Below are 17,321 nucleotides of genomic sequence, written 5' to 3' on the forward strand. Positions count from 1 at the left end.
ATTTGTATGTTTATGAAAGAAATATCACTGATGTGAATTAGGAATACTTTGATTTCACTATGCAACCGTGAATGTTTGCTGTTGTATGCATTTTAGTTTCACTTCCATTTCACTTATCTCTTTATTGTACTTATTTTTGCAGACTATCTACATCTGTCACTGTACATCTGTGGCCCTACCTTTCCCTGCTAATACACAGACTAAACTTGATTACCTGTCTCCTCATTATTGGTGCTCTGACCGGCACCCAGGGGGGTTTACTCATCCAGTACCTTACAAAAACCTAACAGTCCAAAAGTCTCTATAACACTTTTAATGGTTTTCACACACATTTATGATAACTTATTAAGCTTGCTCAGTAGCTCAGCTGGAAGACCTTGGGTTTGAATCCTGTGAAAGACGAGTCATGATATAAGAGCTCAAAGTTCATAAATAATCTTAAATACCATGACTACGATTACGTTTTCATGTCGCATTAGCTTTTGTTAACACTATCAGGTAGGTTTAGGGTATAGTGTATACCTTTCTTTATAGTTTATACCTTTGGGTACACCTTTCTGTTTCACCAAACTGGAGCTGACGTTAATCATCAAAATACCTTAAAAACTGTTTTAGAATTCATTTTCTACAAGTTAGTCATGGATATTGGAAACCTTTTCAGTAACAAACTAATTTTATGACTAATAATGCAATTATTTTATTTCTGGATTTTAACGTCATGCGGGAAACTGCTAAAATAAAGAAGTGAGACTAACAGTAATTCTCTCGTGTGCAAAAGTAGCCAATAAACTGTTCAGAGCAGATGTGTGTGAGACAGTGTGGTTCACAGTATATGCACTTCTCACACGTTTCACACACACTTAAAGCAAGACTTCACTGTGACATTGTGTCACTAAACAGCAACTCTAGCAGAATTTCAACACTCATTTGATGAGGACAGAGGAAGTTACACAACCAGAGGAGGAGCAGATGATGTTTAAAGGAAGAGCTGTAACTATATATAATGAAGAGGAAGACTGACAGAAACACAAAATGGCTGATAAGTGTGATCTGTGTCTGCTGGGACTGATCATTCTCTCTTCACTTCTCACAGGTAAAGAAATCTGTATTTTCTCTAAAGACGTTTGCTTTACTGTTTTCCACCCCCTCTTTCTACCACAAGGACTATTTGTAGTTCCTAAAGGCACAGAGGGGCTGATAGTGATCACTGTAGGCCAAGATGTGTGTACTTCAGCAGGGCTGCCAACTCTCACGCATTGGCCGTGAGACACACGCATTTGATTGGTTTCACACGCTCACACGCCACACCCCCGATTTCTCACGCTGAAGTGTCAACCCGGTCGGTCAAATGCCTGAAAGATGAGTTAATCTATAGATCTACCTGTTGAGCCACTCGCGATCGACTAGTTATGCTTTCGGTGAGGGGGTTCAAGAGCGCCCCGCCCTGTCTGTGGAATTCGCGGCATTTTCTCACATATGCGATGCTACTTCACAAGCCATCCCAGGCGCATTTTCCCCCGCATTTCCCCCCGGCTTCAGGTATGTATGGTTTGAGTATTTATTGAGTATATTTTATGCTTGAGTGTTTATGCTCTTAAACTTTATAACGTTTGCTTATTCGTTCTATGTGAGTTGTTATATTAAAGGCGTTTCAAGAGCTTTGTGAACATAATTAATTTGTGACCCTGGGCCACAAAACCAGACTAACGTTACACATGTATGAACTTGATTTACCAAAAATCTCCTTTAAAGTTGTTCATTTATGTTCGCGATTGTGCTGCATTCGCTTACAAAAATAAATGTTTTATATATTTACAGTAGGAAATTTACAAAATATCTTAATGGAACATGATCTTTACTTAATATCCTAATGATTTTTGGCATAAAAGAAAAATCTATAATGTTTACCCATATGATGTATTGTTGGCTATTTCCACAAATACCCGTGCGGCTCATGACTGGTTTTGTGGTCCAGGGTCACATTTTAGTAAGGGCTATATACATGCTGTAATTGATACATTAGTGTAGATGTATTGAACATGATCATTTAAATTCCTGAAGGTTTCAAGTATGCCCCGCAATAAGGCAAGGCCAGGAGAAAAGAGGAGTAAAGACATTTTGTTTTTTTTACTGAAAGAGCAGCCACAGCAAAAAAGAGCCGCACAACAGACAGAAGAGCAACAGACAGGACAGACCGAACAACAGACAGAACAGCGACAGACAGAACAGCGACAGATAGATTTGCTTGTTGCCAATTCTGATTCAGAACAAAGACAGACAGAACGACAGGCAGAAAACCACCAACAGCAGCAGCCCGAGCAGAGGTCGAAGATTAGAGCCTTGTGTGGAGCTGCAACATATAGATGCACATTCAAGAATGAGTGGACCACAAAATGGCCATTCATCACTAAAGGTAGCCTCAGCACACATTACTGGTGTTCTGTATGTCGTGTGGAAAACACATGTTGCCACCAGGGTGTTTCAGATATTTTGCGACATGTTAAGAGCAAGGGCCACCAGGAAAAAGAACGGGCCATTGAATCCACCACTACAATTGACAGATTTTCAATGTCCGCTCCCTCAGTTGGTGGGATGTCAGACCAAGAGGCTAAGGTATGCTATGTGTCATGGATGGTCCTGTCAAGGTTCAAGAGTTTTGTGTAATATACTGTTCTGTCATGGTTGATAGTTTTGACTAATTTACCATCTTGTTTAGGTTTTGTATTTCTGTGTTCTGTTTCACAGTCAGGTTTTCTTAGTTTTATCTCCATCTTAATTGCCCATTGTTTTCACCTGTGCCCTGTTGGCTCTGGTGTCTATTTAAACTCACTTTTTTTCTTACAGACAAGAAGGGCTGAGGTTAAAATGACAGCAACATTAGTTCAGCACAATGTGCCACTTGCGTTGACTGACCACCTGGGCGCTCTTCTGAAGGAGTGTTTCAAGGATTCCAAAACAGCCCAGGAGTACAAGTGTGCCAGAACCAAGAGTTCATGTATAGTTAACGAAGCACTGGCACCACATTTCATGAGTGAGTTGGTGGTACAAATGAGGGAAGGGCCATACACCCTTATTACAGATGGATCCAATGACACAGGTATTTCCCAAACTATTGGACATGATGATGTTTTTCTCCTTCTCCATAATAATCAGGCATGATATAGTTTTTTAAACATGTATATAAGAAGATGGAAGGCTTTATATGCTTACATGCTGCCATTGCAGGGGTAGAGAAGATGAACCCCCTGACTGTCCGGATGTTTATGAAAGATAAGGTTGTCCACCGCTTCCTGGGGATGTGTACTACTAGCGGAACAAGGTGTGGGACAGCAGACATCATCTTCAGCAAGATAAATGCCACCTTAGCAGAAAAGGCTATCCCATGGCAAAACTGTGTTGGTCTGTCTGTGGACAATGCTGCTGTGAACATAGGTTCAAAGAATTCCATCGCCTCCAGAATCCTGAAAGAACACTCCAGTATTTACGTTCATGGTTGCCCATGTCATATAGTCCACAACACCGCTAAAAGAGCTGGGATGGGATTTTTGGATGTGAGTATAGGCCTAATTGTACTTTAAATACAACTTTATTTTTGTTTACTGATTACATGCATTAACTGAATGTTTACGGTCTGATTCATATATTGCAGGTGTCCAAATTTGATATGGAGGACTTGGTAGTTGATGTTGGCTACTGGTTCAAGGGTAGCACAAACCGAAAGGGGTACTTGACAGGTATGCACTTTTGACAGTACCAATTATAATATTGAAATGTTTTTGAATACATATGATTTATAATGAAATGTCTGTGACAGAATTTTGTGAGCTCCATGAGGCGGAGTATATGGAGATCCTCATGCATGTCTCCGTTCGTTGGTTAAGTCTGGAAAGCTGTCTGACCCGGATTCTGAGGCTATATGAACCTCTGGCCAGCTACTTCAAATCTGCTAGTATGGTCCCTCATACTATTTTCATTATGCAGCTACTACAGATATCACAGAATTGTTAACTGTACACTTGTGATATTGACAACCTTGTTGTTGTTTTTTTATTATTCAAGATGATAATCAGGCGAGGTTCAGGAGACTTCAGAAGGCGTTCTCTGACCCCATGACGGAGGTGTACTTACTTTTCTTCCAGGCCACCCTACCAGTATTCACCTCATTCAACCTTCTGCTCCAGAGAGAACAATCCTCAATATTTTTGTTACATGATGAGGTACAATGGGAGGGTGGGATATGCTTCTGCTGTTGTGTTTTTTGTTTTTGTTTTTTGCTGCTTCTGGGAGCTTATGCAAATTTCACCCACTGTTTTACACCTGTAAATGTCTGTGTTGTAGATGATGAACTTCATTCGCAAGCTGTGCGCCAAGTTCATGGTGCCTACAGCGCTGCAGGAAGACAAACAATTCTTGCTTTTTAAAGAAAAGGCAAACCATTTGCCAGGTCAGTGTTTGATCATTAACTATCATTATTTTTAATTCTTCTAATTTTACAAGTGATGAGATCAGACTACAGGGGAACCCCATGTCATGCTTTGCCTTGTACCTAGCCTTAGCCTGGTAAGTTGTCCTAGTTTTATGGGCTAACCAGAAGCTCAGCGTTAAAAGATCCATCCATTGATCCACATCTTCCATTAACACTGACCTTCTGGTTAGCCCAAAAACATTGGACTTCATGCCTAGTGTCATGCTGTTGTATGATCAGCATGACACAGCATTTCTGTTAACATGATTTGTTGTATCTATGACAGGAAGAAAGCTGAATATTGGATTCACCACCAGGGTGAAGCTCAACAAGCTACTGGATGATGGAGACATCACGCCAGAGCAGATGGAGCAATTCCATGAAGCTGCCTTGGCGTTTCTGACCTATGCTGTGGACTATGCTCTAAAAAAGCTGCCCCTACAAGAGCCACTGCTCAAGCACGCGAAGTTCGTTGATTTTCGGCAGAGGTTGGAATGCGGCGTAGAAGATGCCCTTTACTTTGTTGAGAGGTTAGGTTATTTTTTCAGCAATTTATGCTTGTTATCTGAGATTAAATGCCCTGAATTTAATACAAAGGCATTAACACCAGAATTTCGACTCTAAGCACATGAGCCATTCCTAAGTGGCTTCTTTTTTTTTAAAGATCTTATTTGCTCCTTTTGGTTGATGACCATATATATATATAACTGCTTTCTTAAATTAGGTTTCCCAACCTGCTCCCCTACCATGGGCCTCAGGAGTATAACCAACTCAGTGATGAGTTCCTGGAATACCAGACTATGCCAATACCACCCCTGCAGGTCCCAGAGGAAATTGAGATGGAGAGCTTCTGGGCTGAAATGGCTAGCCGAAAACATAAGGTAAGAATTATTCTTTACCAAGAACACAGTGGAAATAGTTTTTTTTTTTTTTTTTGGTAAAAGTATGCTGTAGGTTGATGTTAATCAATTTGTTCTATTTAGATAAAATCATGCCTCTATAGTGCTTTAAAATTATGTGTGTGTGTGTGTCTATAGGATATGCTGTATATACAAAGGATCATATAGATGCATGCATTTTGTCTTAAAGGGATACTCCACTCAAAAATGAAAATTCTGTCATCATTTACTCACCCTCATGTTGTTTCAAAGATATTTAGAAGAATGTCAGTAACCAGACACTTTTTGGTACCATTGACTTCCATAGTATATTTTTTTCCTACTATGGAAGTCAATGGTACCAAAATTCTTTTAAATATCTTCCTTTCTGTTCAGCAGAAGAAAGAAATTCATACAGGTTTGAAACAACATGAGGGTGAGTAAATGATGACAGAATTTTCATTTTAGAGTGGAGTATCCCTCTAATAGACAGAATTAATTATGTATCAACCTATACTTATATATCAACGGCAAAAAAGAAATAAATCAAAACAAAAACAATACTACTTGAGAGCTTATTTACACTGTGTTCTTGGCTCATTCTTCACAGGTGACAGGTGTAGGCCTGTTCCCGAGGCTTGCCACCATAGCAAAGATTGTCCTGGTGCTACCCCATTCAAATGCTGATGCGGAGAGAGTGTTTTCTGTGGTGGGACTCAACAAGACAAAGACCAGGAACAGCCTTGCCCTGGATGGCACCCTGTCATCAATAATGACAATAAAAATGGCTGGCCTGGAGCCCTGCTTCAAGTGGGAGCCCCCCCCAGCAATCATCAAGGCCTCTAAGAAGGCCACAGTTCAGTACAACAAGGCACACAGATCTTAAATACAATGTTCACACAGTGGTTAAACTTATTGTATTTAAGTTGTTATTAGCTGCATGTAGTTTGTGAATGTTAAAATAACATGACATTTATTCCAAAGTAAACATGCACAAAAGGAGCCATGCTGTGTCTTTTGTTTTGCTGGTGGTATTTTTCTGCTGGACCTTGTGGTGGGGAAAGGCCTTGATTGAAGAATGAATTTCCCTCACTGCCTAATAATCTAATGAGGTTTGGTCTTTGGCCACCAGTCCCCCTGGTGTCCATAAATGGTTATTTCTATTTATTTAGTTTTGAAGGATTAGAATTTATGTAAATCAGTGGTTCTCATTCTTTAGAATTTCAGTGGTCCTAGTAGATCCCTTTGGTAGACCAATGTTAATTTAACTTTGGGACCCTGGTCCCTACACTGAGAACCTCTCTCTCTGTGTGTGTGTGTGTGTGTGTGTGTGTGTGTGATCCTTTTTTTATTATAATTTATTTTATTTTTTGCTGTACGGTAATGATGCTGAATGAGCCAAAAAAATTGCTTTGTACGCGGACAAATTTTGGTTGGCCCCACCAAATCTCACTCCAAGTTTTTTTGAAAAGTTGGCAGCCCTGCTTCAGGGGTCGATGAATTGTCACACATTTAGTACCGTGGGGGAAGTTGTAATTATCTGATTGGTCAGTTTGAACGTCTCACATTTGGGTTTTAGTCACATGATCAGGGAAAGGATAAAAGAAGATTGAAACTGTTGCTCTGTCTCTTTTATTCTCTGGGTCCCTTTCTTGGGTCTCTCTCTCTCTCGGTCTCAACATTTTACATATAATTATATATAATATATAATTGTACCCAGCATATAAGTTATTATCATCTCATACATCTATTTTGTAACTTTTTTAAGTGTAACTATAACCATGTTGTCAACAGTGGCGGCTGCTGGTCTTTCAAAGAGGGGAAGCTCATTTTTGGCCTACATCATAATAATTGTCCATTTATTTATACGTAAATTCTGCCCTACGTTAGCCTAGAAATCTAGACGCACCCTAGCGGCAGCAAGATGTATTTTGCAGCCAGGGCAGTCTAGCAACTCTCCATTGATTTTCGAGCAGCAAAAACCTAAATTGGGTCAGGCCAATCACGTCGTGTATAGAGTAGGCGGGGCGGGCTTAACATAATGACTACAGAGTTGCGAAGGTTCCTGCTACTTGAAAACAAAGAATGGCTGCTGCTGGCGAACAGTCTTTCGAATCGGCTTTGGCCGCGACTCTGGAGGACTTGGAGTTAAGTTTTTCTTTGAGAAAAGAGCAAAGAACGGCACTTAAGTCATTCTTAAAAAAAGGAAGATGTGTTCGTAGTTTTGCCGGCCAGATATGGCAAAAGTTGAATCTATCAACTAGCTCCGCTGTTGGGAAAACGCTCTGGTTGGTTGAAGCGCTGTCCTATTGCGCAAAGGGAATTTGAAAGACAGCCATTTATCCCGCCCCTCGGATTAAGCCGTGTCTATGGTGAGTTACCAGACCTAACATCTTGATGTAGGTCTGGCTTGCCAGGCTAGCCCTACGTTCCTTTTCAAGAAAATGCTCTGTGACCCTGTCGTACCAACTAGGCGTCTTTTCCAGTGACTTGACCAGTGTCCTCTCAATGGCCAGCAGAGTTAGGTATAATTGTATAAATGTAATAATATAATAAAGGTATAAATATTAATTTAATAAAGTATAATTAAAAAAAAAGTTGAATAATTAAAATTTATATTTTTTTAATTTGAATAATTATAAAAATATAATAAGTAATAATATAATAAAGGTATAAATGTAGCCTATAATTGTGTGAAATGCAGTTTGTCTTTAGACTTCACTTGCAAAATTGAAAATCCACGATGGGCCTGAGCTCGAACAGCTTCAGCATCAGCGACTTTTTATTGTATGAAATCGCTGTCAATCAAAAGGAGACGCAGCCTTTCGACAGACCCTCCAATCATCAGGCAGAAGCCCGGAGTCCAGGCCAGCCCACTCCTCTATTCACCCCCAGAGACGCTGAGCGTCCGTGGGCGGGACATAATCGCAGCATTTATCCAATCACTGTCTAGTTTAGAAGCACTGAAAAAAACTGTTCAAAGCAGTCCCATTGAAGTCAATGGACGCTGGGCTTCAACAGGGAAATGCACTGACGCTACGGGAATGAATGAGAAGGAAATCGAGTCAGCCGACCTGCTATATGTAACGGATTCTGAACGAACTCATTCAGAGATGAACGTGTTCTAACGCATTTTTAGTGAGTAAAATGTTAACACAATAGTACATATTTGACCATTAATTTTTTGACATTATAGGGGAAGCCGAGCTTCCCTTGCAGTCTTAAAGAAATCACCACTGGTTGTCAATAAACCCTTTCAATTACAAATAATGTGCTAACTAGTTTTGATTTGGTATTGACTTGCTATATGATATAATAGTGCTATCTATTGCAATATCGTCACTCTCTATAGCAACGCTCTCCCCCATATTAATCTATTGTAACTGCGCTCATTTCCGTCGTTGGTATAAGTGGCAGTGGGTGGAATAGAAAGGAAATGTAGTTTTCTACCATCTTGCTGACACCCTTACAACATTAGTGGAATTAGTCTGGAAAAAGTTCATTTGATTCAGTTTATTCTTGCACATGTAACCTTTGGCTAAATATTAAAAAAAAAAAAAAAAAAAAAAAAAAAAAACCCGACTACGCCACTTAGGTTACTTCTCCACCTAGGAAAGTAAAAGTATTAAAAATACCCCAAAAGAGAGTTAAACCAAAAAGAATTACAACAATAGGAAGGACCCTGATGGTTCGGATTGCATCAAAGACAGAGACGTGACTTTCCAAAAGTATACAGATTTTCACACAGTGAGAATCATTCATTTAAAACATACAAAAAAGATTTCGTACACAAATGACCAATTAAATACCCACAGTTAATAAGAGACAATAATAAACCCACTTTAACAGAAAGGGACAAACCACACAGCAAATCAGCGAGCAAAGTTTCTTAAAACAAGTGATATAAAAATAAATAAAAAAAACAATACCAAAAGAAAACAAATACACTCCCCCCTTCTGTTAAGCTTCAATATCACAGTTTTAGTATAGTCACATGTGGATATAAACTAGCAAATAAATTTGTAATAGCCTACCAAAGAAAGAAAAGCAAAAAAGAAAGAAAACAAAAAAGATTTCACAGACAGTCAAAATAACATAATATTTCACTTCACAACTAATACTAATATTTAAGATCGTTCAAGCTGCTTTAAATGGACCCAGCTACCAGCGTGTTAGTTTGATATAATAGCCCATAGAACACGCATGTCCAGTACTTCAACACATTTCATACGAGCAGGGCTCGTTAAAGAGCTCGGTGGATACAGCCAGGGCCTGAAGTTAACTTTTTTGACCACTAGCCACTGTGGCAGGTGGATTTAAAAATCCACCCGCCACAGTGACTTTTTACCAGCCAGTTTTTTTTTTTTTTTTTTGGCCTCATAAAAGGTGAAAAAAAGGAATTGCACAAACATTGTTCTTTGACTTGTAAGAATACACATTTAAGTGCTGTCAAGTTATTAACGAGATCCATACAAGTATATACACCTAGTGCAGCTCGTATGTAAACAAATCACACGCGGCTGTGTTGATGGCTGGGCAGCTGTTAGTTACAGCGTTCAGGAACCGTTAAACAGAACTAAATTAATATTGTTATTACTGGTAAAGTTACCGGGTAGGCTACCGGACATTTTCTCACCGGTTCCCAACTCCCAACATCTGTGCAACTGTCATTGTACTGTAGCCTATGTCAGCGTTGCATTATCTCATCTCATCTCACCAACAGTTTAATACTTAACTCACACATTCAAACATAGTCAGAGAAGGGCCTCATCTTTCTCTCCGATCACATACGTTCCGAAACACTCAAACTGCGCTGCTTTCACAGATGCTCCAGTAATGTGCCGCCACATTTTTAGCTAAAATCCAACGAAATGGCTGACTTCGTTTAAATGTCAAAGAACAACAGTTGCAAAAAAAAAAAAAAAAAAAAAAAAACGCAAAGACCCGGCCCCTTTAGTTACTGTTGCTATGTCCGACAAGCTACACCGCGCGCGCTCACGCCAAACCATGATCTCACACAATGAAAAACACATCGCGCAGCAAAGACACACAACACGCTGACAGACAAGACAGTGGTTACTTTTGATATTAAACAAAGTCTCAACGTTAAAATTTGGTCATTTTTAAAGAAATTTAGACAATACCGTTTTGTGGCTCTGTAATGTGTCTTGACAGATCGCTGTGGTGCCTCAGTTAAAGCTGCTCGTGAACCGATCATCTCTTCCTTCTAGTTAATTTATAGCATCAAATAAACATGAATGAACATAAGAAAGAAGTTTTAACTGCGGAAAGATGTCAGTAGCCTAGGTCTACTCTACACTCCGTTTTTTCAAGTTCAAATCATCCAACGTTGAACTCTCCTGACTGCTTTGTCGGACAAAAAAAGGCGGATTCGGCGGATTATGATTGGCCAGATTAGGCGTCAATCAAACTCCCCGCGAAGGGTCGATTCTCATTGGCTACCTGCCAATGTGGCAGGTAGATTGACAGTGTTACCCGCCAATTGCAGAATTCACCCGCATTTGGCGTGTGGTCGGGTGTTAATTTCAGGCCCTGGATACAGCGGTTCAAAACCGCAACATCCACTGCATCAGTCGTGCGACAATGAACAGATATTTAAAAAACAGCAGCTAGCAAATATAACGAATAGTACATTCATTTCAATTGATTTCACCCCTCCCAAAAGAGGAAACCAACCATAACGTTTCTTACCTCGTAGGGGAATTTCTTAAGCTATAGTAAACTTTATGCTACCTGCGCTCGCCACTTCGTGCACACACATTCCTGATGACATTTAGACTGTAATCTGCGACTGAGAAAGGGCAATAAGGCAAACAACTCACCAGAGAGGGCAACGCAAATCGAAATGGGTAGCCTACACACAGCACAGAGAAGAATGACAATGCCCCACTTAGACAGGATTTTTATCACGCCACTAAAACCTGACGCACCTCCATGATTGCGCCGCACAGGTGAACTCAATATCAAGCTGCGGTTCAACGCCAGTGGGCGTGTCTTGCCATTTGAAATATACGCAGCCATTAAGGCTATGTTTACACGTGGATGGCTATTTTAATAAACGGACATTTCACCCCTCTTCGTTTTCAAAAATAACATTGTGCACACGAACCTGTGTAAATGCTGTCAAGAGCATGCCAAACCTGTAGGTGACAGTGTAACGAGAAGCTCAAGCCCACCTTAGCCAATCAGAATCCCGAAAATAGTCACATTCTGTGACGTCGCTGCCTAAAACTCTGTTTTTCTCAGTTTACATGCAAACGTGCAAACGAAGATTTTCAAAATCTCCACTCTGGCCAGAGTTTTTAGAAAGAATCGGTTTCATTGGTGAATCCTCCGTTTGCGTGTAAACGAAGGGCGCAAACGAAGGGAAATGTCTCCGTTTTTCAAAATAACCATGTACAGTAGGCTACGTGTAAACGGGGCCTAAAAGTTACCTACTTCCAATGAGCCAAAACGAACATTACAGATTCTCAACCTGTCACACACACATTGTGATCTCAGAGTTGTGTATTGATACACACAGATCATACTGTGTTATTCCTGATACTGGATATAGTGTCACTCAAACATCTGATGATGAAGAATTATCTTCATATTAAGAGTGTGTCAGTGATTTGAACAGCTCTCTGATAAAGACTAATAGTTTATTCTGGAGAGTGTGTTATTTGCTTTAAGTGAGGAAAATACTATGATTTAAAACTTCTGCTTTTTATGCTGAATGGTTTATTGTTTTCATTTATTAATATATATAATAATGATCACTGAGATATACTGTGTTTCAGGTATCAGTGGAGTGGATGATCATGTGTTCATCAGTTCTGGTGAAAATGTGCATCTGTCCTGTAATAATGCTCTTTCTGACTGCAAATCTAAAACTACATGGAAGTACTCTAACAGCTTCAGTCATTCAGGGACAGTTGAACTGATTACTAAAGGGATAAAGAATAAAGACACAGAGAGACATGAGAGACTGAGTCTGGAGTCTGACTGCTCTCTGAACATCAAGAACATCACAGAAGAAGATTATGGATCTTACACCTGCCAACAATGGATAGATGTGAATGGAGAAGACCAACAACAAGGACCTGATGCACGTGTTTCTCTGCATGTTCTTCATGGTAAGTTTACAATTAAAAATTCTCCCTTTAAATTGATGATTATTGAAGAGTCTGTGATTTGTGTCTTGTGTTCAGTTTCAGTGTCTCCATCATCATCATCATCATCTTCATCCTCACAGACTGAGATCAGTCCAGGCCGCTCTGTGACTCTCTCCTGTCAGTTGTATTCATATGCTAAACTCTCCTGTGCTGATCTGGTCAGTTCTGAGGGAGTTGAGCTGTTGTGGGTGAATCAGGCTGGTGTTGATCTGAAGACAGACTCCAGATATCAGATATTATCATCATCAGATCAAGATCGCTGTATCATCATTACTCTGACTACAACACTCCTGAATGAAGATGACAACAGAGAGTGGAGATGTCAGCTTACTCAGAGAAATCAACTCAAGACCTCAGTCAGATACACTGTCAAGTATTCAGGTGAGAAAACAGTGTTAGAAGACCCTCATAATGTCAGTAACACTAAGGTCTATCAGTATCACTGAACCAGAACAAACTGAGGGAACAAAAGCTTATTTGACTCTCACAGAAGAGTAACTCAAAGCATTGCTTCAAACTAATGAACTGCAGTGAAGGAACAGTCCAAAACGTGATGCTGGAAATAATAATAAAGGAATTGAAACTTGACAGCAAAAATATTAACTTTTTATGTAATGTGATGATCAAAGTTAAAATATGATGGTCATATTGTACAGTATTAATGATATGAACTAACATTCATCTTCACAGCTCAAGCTGATTCAACGACAGCAGTGAATCCAGTCCACATCACACACTCTCAGGATCCCTCAACTATAAACACACACGTTTCTAAAGGTACATCATCACTGTCTTTCTCACATCAGTGCTTTCCAGAGCATAATGCTAGAGTTATCTTCAGTGTTAACTCATCAAAATATGACTGTCATATTCTACAGTGAAGTATCGAGGCTTAAATCTTTCAGTGTGAACACAGCATAAAGCTTGATTTAATCTAAGGCTGTGTCTGAAGTCAGCTGTAGTTCTTCTGTTTCTCTTTACTTCAGTGATTCTGCTTGTTAACAGCAGGTGTTCATCACTAATGCTCAATCATGACTTTAATCACTTTATCATCTCATTAACTTTAACACTGAGTCAGAGTTACTTTAACACTCTGTAGAGTGGGACCATATGTACTCAGCAGAGTTAAATTAAATCTGGGGATTTTGCTGTGTGTGTTCTAATGTTACATTTCTCTCTTTAGTTTGGTAAAATAAAGTTTAAGCTGTTAGGTTTGCTACGCCACACCTCTTCTTCTCCTCATTCTGGATATTATTATGATAAATCTCAACTAACATTCAAGTGGTTTTCTTGCTACAGGTTTATTTGAAGCTTATTCTCCATGTCCACCGTGAAAACTAAACATACAGTATAACGAGAAAATAAAGACTGCATTAGCTTAATATGAACATACAATGACATGCGCAGCATGTAAAATAACGTTCACCAAAGTAAAATACAGACACAAAACAGCATACCTCGTTGGCTGCATGCTGTACACAAGGGAATAAAGGTTTCCTTAGATCGCTGACATCCACTATAACAACCTTAACACTTTTAATCAGAGCATTATATTGTCCGTGCTTCACTTGCTGTTAGCTTGCCGACTCTCTCTTCTTCTTCTTCTTAAGGTTTTATTGGCGGTTGACAAGCAACAAAATGGTGTATTACCGCCACCAACTGGTATGGAGTGTGGATCAAAATGACATTTTATATCCTCTCATACAAATCATTTATTCTAAGATACTGAAAAATAAAACTATAACATTCATTTCCAGATTTATTTTGTAAAATATCCCCTAGTATAAATTGCATTTTTATTTTTCTTAATTTTTCTATTAAAATCCTTCTTTCAAACTCGTATTTCTGACAGTATATCATAACATGTTCCACAGTTTCTTCTTGCCCACAAAATGTACACCTTCCCGTATCATGTTAAACCCATTTTATAAAGTGTACCGTTTAATCTTGTATGTCCAAATCTCATCCTTGATATTACTATCTCATCTCTCCTGTTTTTTCCTGTACTTCTCATCTCTCCCACTTTCCTTTGAATTCTGTAAAACCATCGACCTTTCTTCTCCATATCCCATTGTTTTTGCCACCTTACCTTCAACCTTTCCTTAATAATACTCTTGATTTCATTCTTACTTATACTAACACTTAAGTTAATTTCATTATTTTTAATGGCTTCCTTTGCTGCCTTATCTGCCATTTCATTTCGCCAACTCTCTCACTCACAAGCGTCCCAAAAGACCCTGCGCGGAAACTTCAAAATAAAAGCACTTTACTTTTACCAAATAAAATCACTAAATAATACTAAATGCGATTTATAATTCTAAATTATGACATTGGTTGAAAACAAAGTATACATTATTATAATGTTGCGACAATTACATACATAATCACAGTGTTTTGTCTTTGTCTATAATTGTCCCCAATCTGCTCTGTCCATCTCTAGTTAAAATATAATGGTAATATTGTACAGTATGAATCATCTGAACAAACATTAATCCATTACAGCTCCAGCTGGTTCAGCGACAGCAGTGAGTCCTTTTACACAAGGTACATGATGATGCTGATGCTTTTAAGACATTGGTGATGTTATTCAAAGAACAGCTTTGTCCAACATAATTCTATAGATAATATGAATGAATTACCATATAGACACTCTACCACATATATAAATAATCAGTATGTAAGAGTTGAGTTGACTTTTTCCTTTTGTTTCTTGAAAGAAGAGCAATAAACAATAAATAAATAACAGGGCATTAATCAAAAGTCAGAGGTGGATAAGAATCGTTTGAAATCTCATTCAGTGCCGTCTTTTGTCTTTGTCTATAATTGTCCCCAATCTGCCCTGTCCGTCTCTGACTCTGTGCTCGATCTCTTCTTCAGTCATAGTGATTTCTGTCGCTGCAGTCGCTGTTCTCCTTCTTGCTCTTCTCTGGCTGATCTGCAGAAAAAGAGCTGGTGAGTTTTCAGATTTACTCCTTTACAACAATTAAAAACAGTTCAGATGAGCAAACAAACACATCATGTTCAGATTGTAAGATCATAGAAACGTGGATTATATGAAATTCTCAAACAGAAGTTTATTCCTGCTGAGAAATCCTGTCAATATCACAGAGTTATCAAGTCAACGGTCATTTTTATTATTCATTTTAATGCTTCAACAACATTTTTTTGTTGAAAATCTCAGTGCGTAACATTGTGTTTTTCATGTGTGTTTGATCATAAATACTCATATTTCATGAGGCACTTGTTTTCAGATAATAAAAGAGGGACTGGCGACTCTGCAGTGAGTTCAGTAATGCAGTGATTTAGATTTGATTACTGTCTTTAAAGCTCAATAAAGTGCCATTCATGCAGTTTAACTGTTTGTTCTGAAGGTCAAAGATGAGAATGATCATAAAGGGACGAATGAGACGATCAACATGTCCATTCCTCCCGCTGCAAGAGCCAATGTGAGTCCGCTAAATCATCAAACATTACGTTCACTGTTTGTTCAATAATGTGATTTAAAAGCTTTTGTGTTCTTCTACATATTATAGTGAGAGATATGTCTGTTCTGTGTGTTAAACTTGACTCTCTGCACGTTTGCATTGATGTTTAGGAGCAGACAGATGATGTGACTTATTCTGAGGTCACTTCTTCCAATACAAAGCCAGTAAAATCACTCAATGTGAGTAGATACCAGCACATGAGTTTGACTCTCAGATAAATGAAGCTCATGCTCTAATAATAATAATAATAATCGCTGGGGTCCAAACATTGATGGACAGAATCTGTTCTTTTAGGATGATGATGATTCAGTGACTTATGCTGCCATCAGAGGAAGAGAAGATCAACCGTAGATGAACTTTACGCCTCTGTGAACAAGAACAAGACCTTCACAAATAAACATTAATGATCCAGATCATGAGCTCATCATATCAGGAGCAGACGGGAAGTCTAGTGTCTCTCAAGCCTCTTCCATGACTGGAGTCTGTTTATCTGCTGGATTTCTGTCTGAAAACCTTCATCTTCATGCAGAAGCTCATGCTGAAATGATCCTCTTGCTTCAGCTTGTATATCAGCTGTTTCTTCTGCAGAGAGACGTCCGTCTGAGAATTACATCAGTGTCTGCTCACATTATATTGTCATAAAATATTCTAAAATTTGACTTTGCAGTGTGTATATGTCATGCAATTAAATGTCCATTATTTCTTTATTTTTTTCACGTTACAATAAAGAGCATTAAAAATCATGGGTTTAAAGAAAAGTTTTTGTCTCTTCCATTCCTGTAAAAACAGACGTAACTAAACTTGCTCTTGTTGGAAAGTTTCAAAGTTAAAATTCACGTTTTAAATGAATACTTGTATGAAGGTGAAAGAGTGGCAAAATTCAAGAGCTTGTAGATTTGAATTTGAGAACAAAATATTAATATTTGTAAGCTGAAATTCACCCTCATAGTTCTGATGTGAAAGTCTGAATGTTTCGATTCACACAGACAATAAACTAGTCAGATTTTACCAACTAAGTCCAAACGTCGAGCGAAGGGTTCATTATGATGACCATTACACTGACCTCGTACCTTATGCACACCAATGATGTTGAAACGATCTGGTCATCTACAGCTTTAAGATGGTATGAGCTTCTGGAGTCGGGATTTCATCCCAGTTATAGGAATTTCGATCTCTGTTCTGGTGACTGAGAAGAAGGCCTTAGGTTTCCATGATTTGGTTGGATGTTGCTTCTCAACTCTGAAAGGTACAGTGCTGGAAGTTGAGAGGGAAAAAGCTGGGATCGTTCCTGATCTCTGACCCCATGCCTAAGTCG

At 38.9% G+C, this 17,321-nt stretch overlaps 2 protein-coding genes across 2 annotated transcripts; both read left to right on the forward strand.

Moving 5' to 3' along the window:
- Positions 1-1,010: 1,010 nt before the first annotated feature.
- LOC311078166 (uncharacterized protein) lies at positions 1,011-16,764 on the forward strand. Its single transcript, XM_084106876.1, has 8 exons — positions 1,011-1,093; positions 12,147-12,482; positions 12,558-12,902; positions 13,212-13,298; positions 15,024-15,065; positions 15,399-15,967; positions 16,117-16,185; positions 16,301-16,764. Exons 1-6 carry the CDS (start codon positions 1,033-1,035, stop codon positions 15,506-15,508), a joined length of 981 nt encoding a protein of 326 aa, XP_083963002.1. The 5' UTR covers positions 1,011-1,032; the 3' UTR covers positions 15,509-15,967; positions 16,117-16,185; positions 16,301-16,764.
- On the forward strand, positions 2,789-6,344 carry LOC311077934 (uncharacterized protein). Its single transcript, XM_084106579.1, has 9 exons — positions 2,789-3,097; positions 3,226-3,551; positions 3,650-3,734; positions 3,815-3,949; positions 4,060-4,217; positions 4,339-4,444; positions 4,752-4,995; positions 5,190-5,346; positions 5,954-6,344. Exons 1-9 carry the CDS (start codon positions 2,866-2,868, stop codon positions 6,227-6,229), a joined length of 1,719 nt encoding a protein of 572 aa, XP_083962705.1. The 5' UTR covers positions 2,789-2,865; the 3' UTR covers positions 6,230-6,344.
- Positions 16,765-17,321: the final 557 nt, after the last annotated feature.

The sequence above is a fragment of the Abramis brama genome (genome assembly GCF_963993115.1).
Source record: "Abramis brama genome assembly, chromosome: 1".
NCBI classification, from domain to species: Eukaryota; Metazoa; Chordata; class Actinopteri; order Cypriniformes; family Leuciscidae; genus Abramis; species Abramis brama.

What these genes read in the sequence shown, in the direction of transcription:
- LOC311077934 (XM_084106579.1), top strand. Translation starts at nt 2,866, where the DNA reads ATGACAGCAACATTAGTTCAGCACAATGTGCCACTTGCGTTGACTGAC. An exon ending in AAAGGCAAACCATTTGCCAG is followed by an intron (nt 4,445 to 4,751) that starts GTCAGTGTTTGA and finishes TATCTATGACAG; the next exon opens with GAAGAAAGCTGAATATTGGA. An exon ending in GCCCTTTACTTTGTTGAGAG is followed by an intron (nt 4,996 to 5,189) that starts GTTAGGTTATTT and finishes TTCTTAAATTAG; the next exon opens with GTTTCCCAACCTGCTCCCCT.
- LOC311078166 (XM_084106876.1), top strand. Translation starts at nt 1,033, where the DNA reads ATGGCTGATAAGTGTGATCTGTGTCTGCTGGGACTGATCATTCTCTCT. An exon ending in TTCTCTGCATGTTCTTCATG is followed by an intron (nt 12,483 to 12,557) that starts GTAAGTTTACAA and finishes TCTTGTGTTCAG; the next exon opens with TTTCAGTGTCTCCATCATCA. An exon ending in ATACACTGTCAAGTATTCAG is followed by an intron (nt 12,903 to 13,211) that starts GTGAGAAAACAG and finishes TCATCTTCACAG; the next exon opens with CTCAAGCTGATTCAACGACA.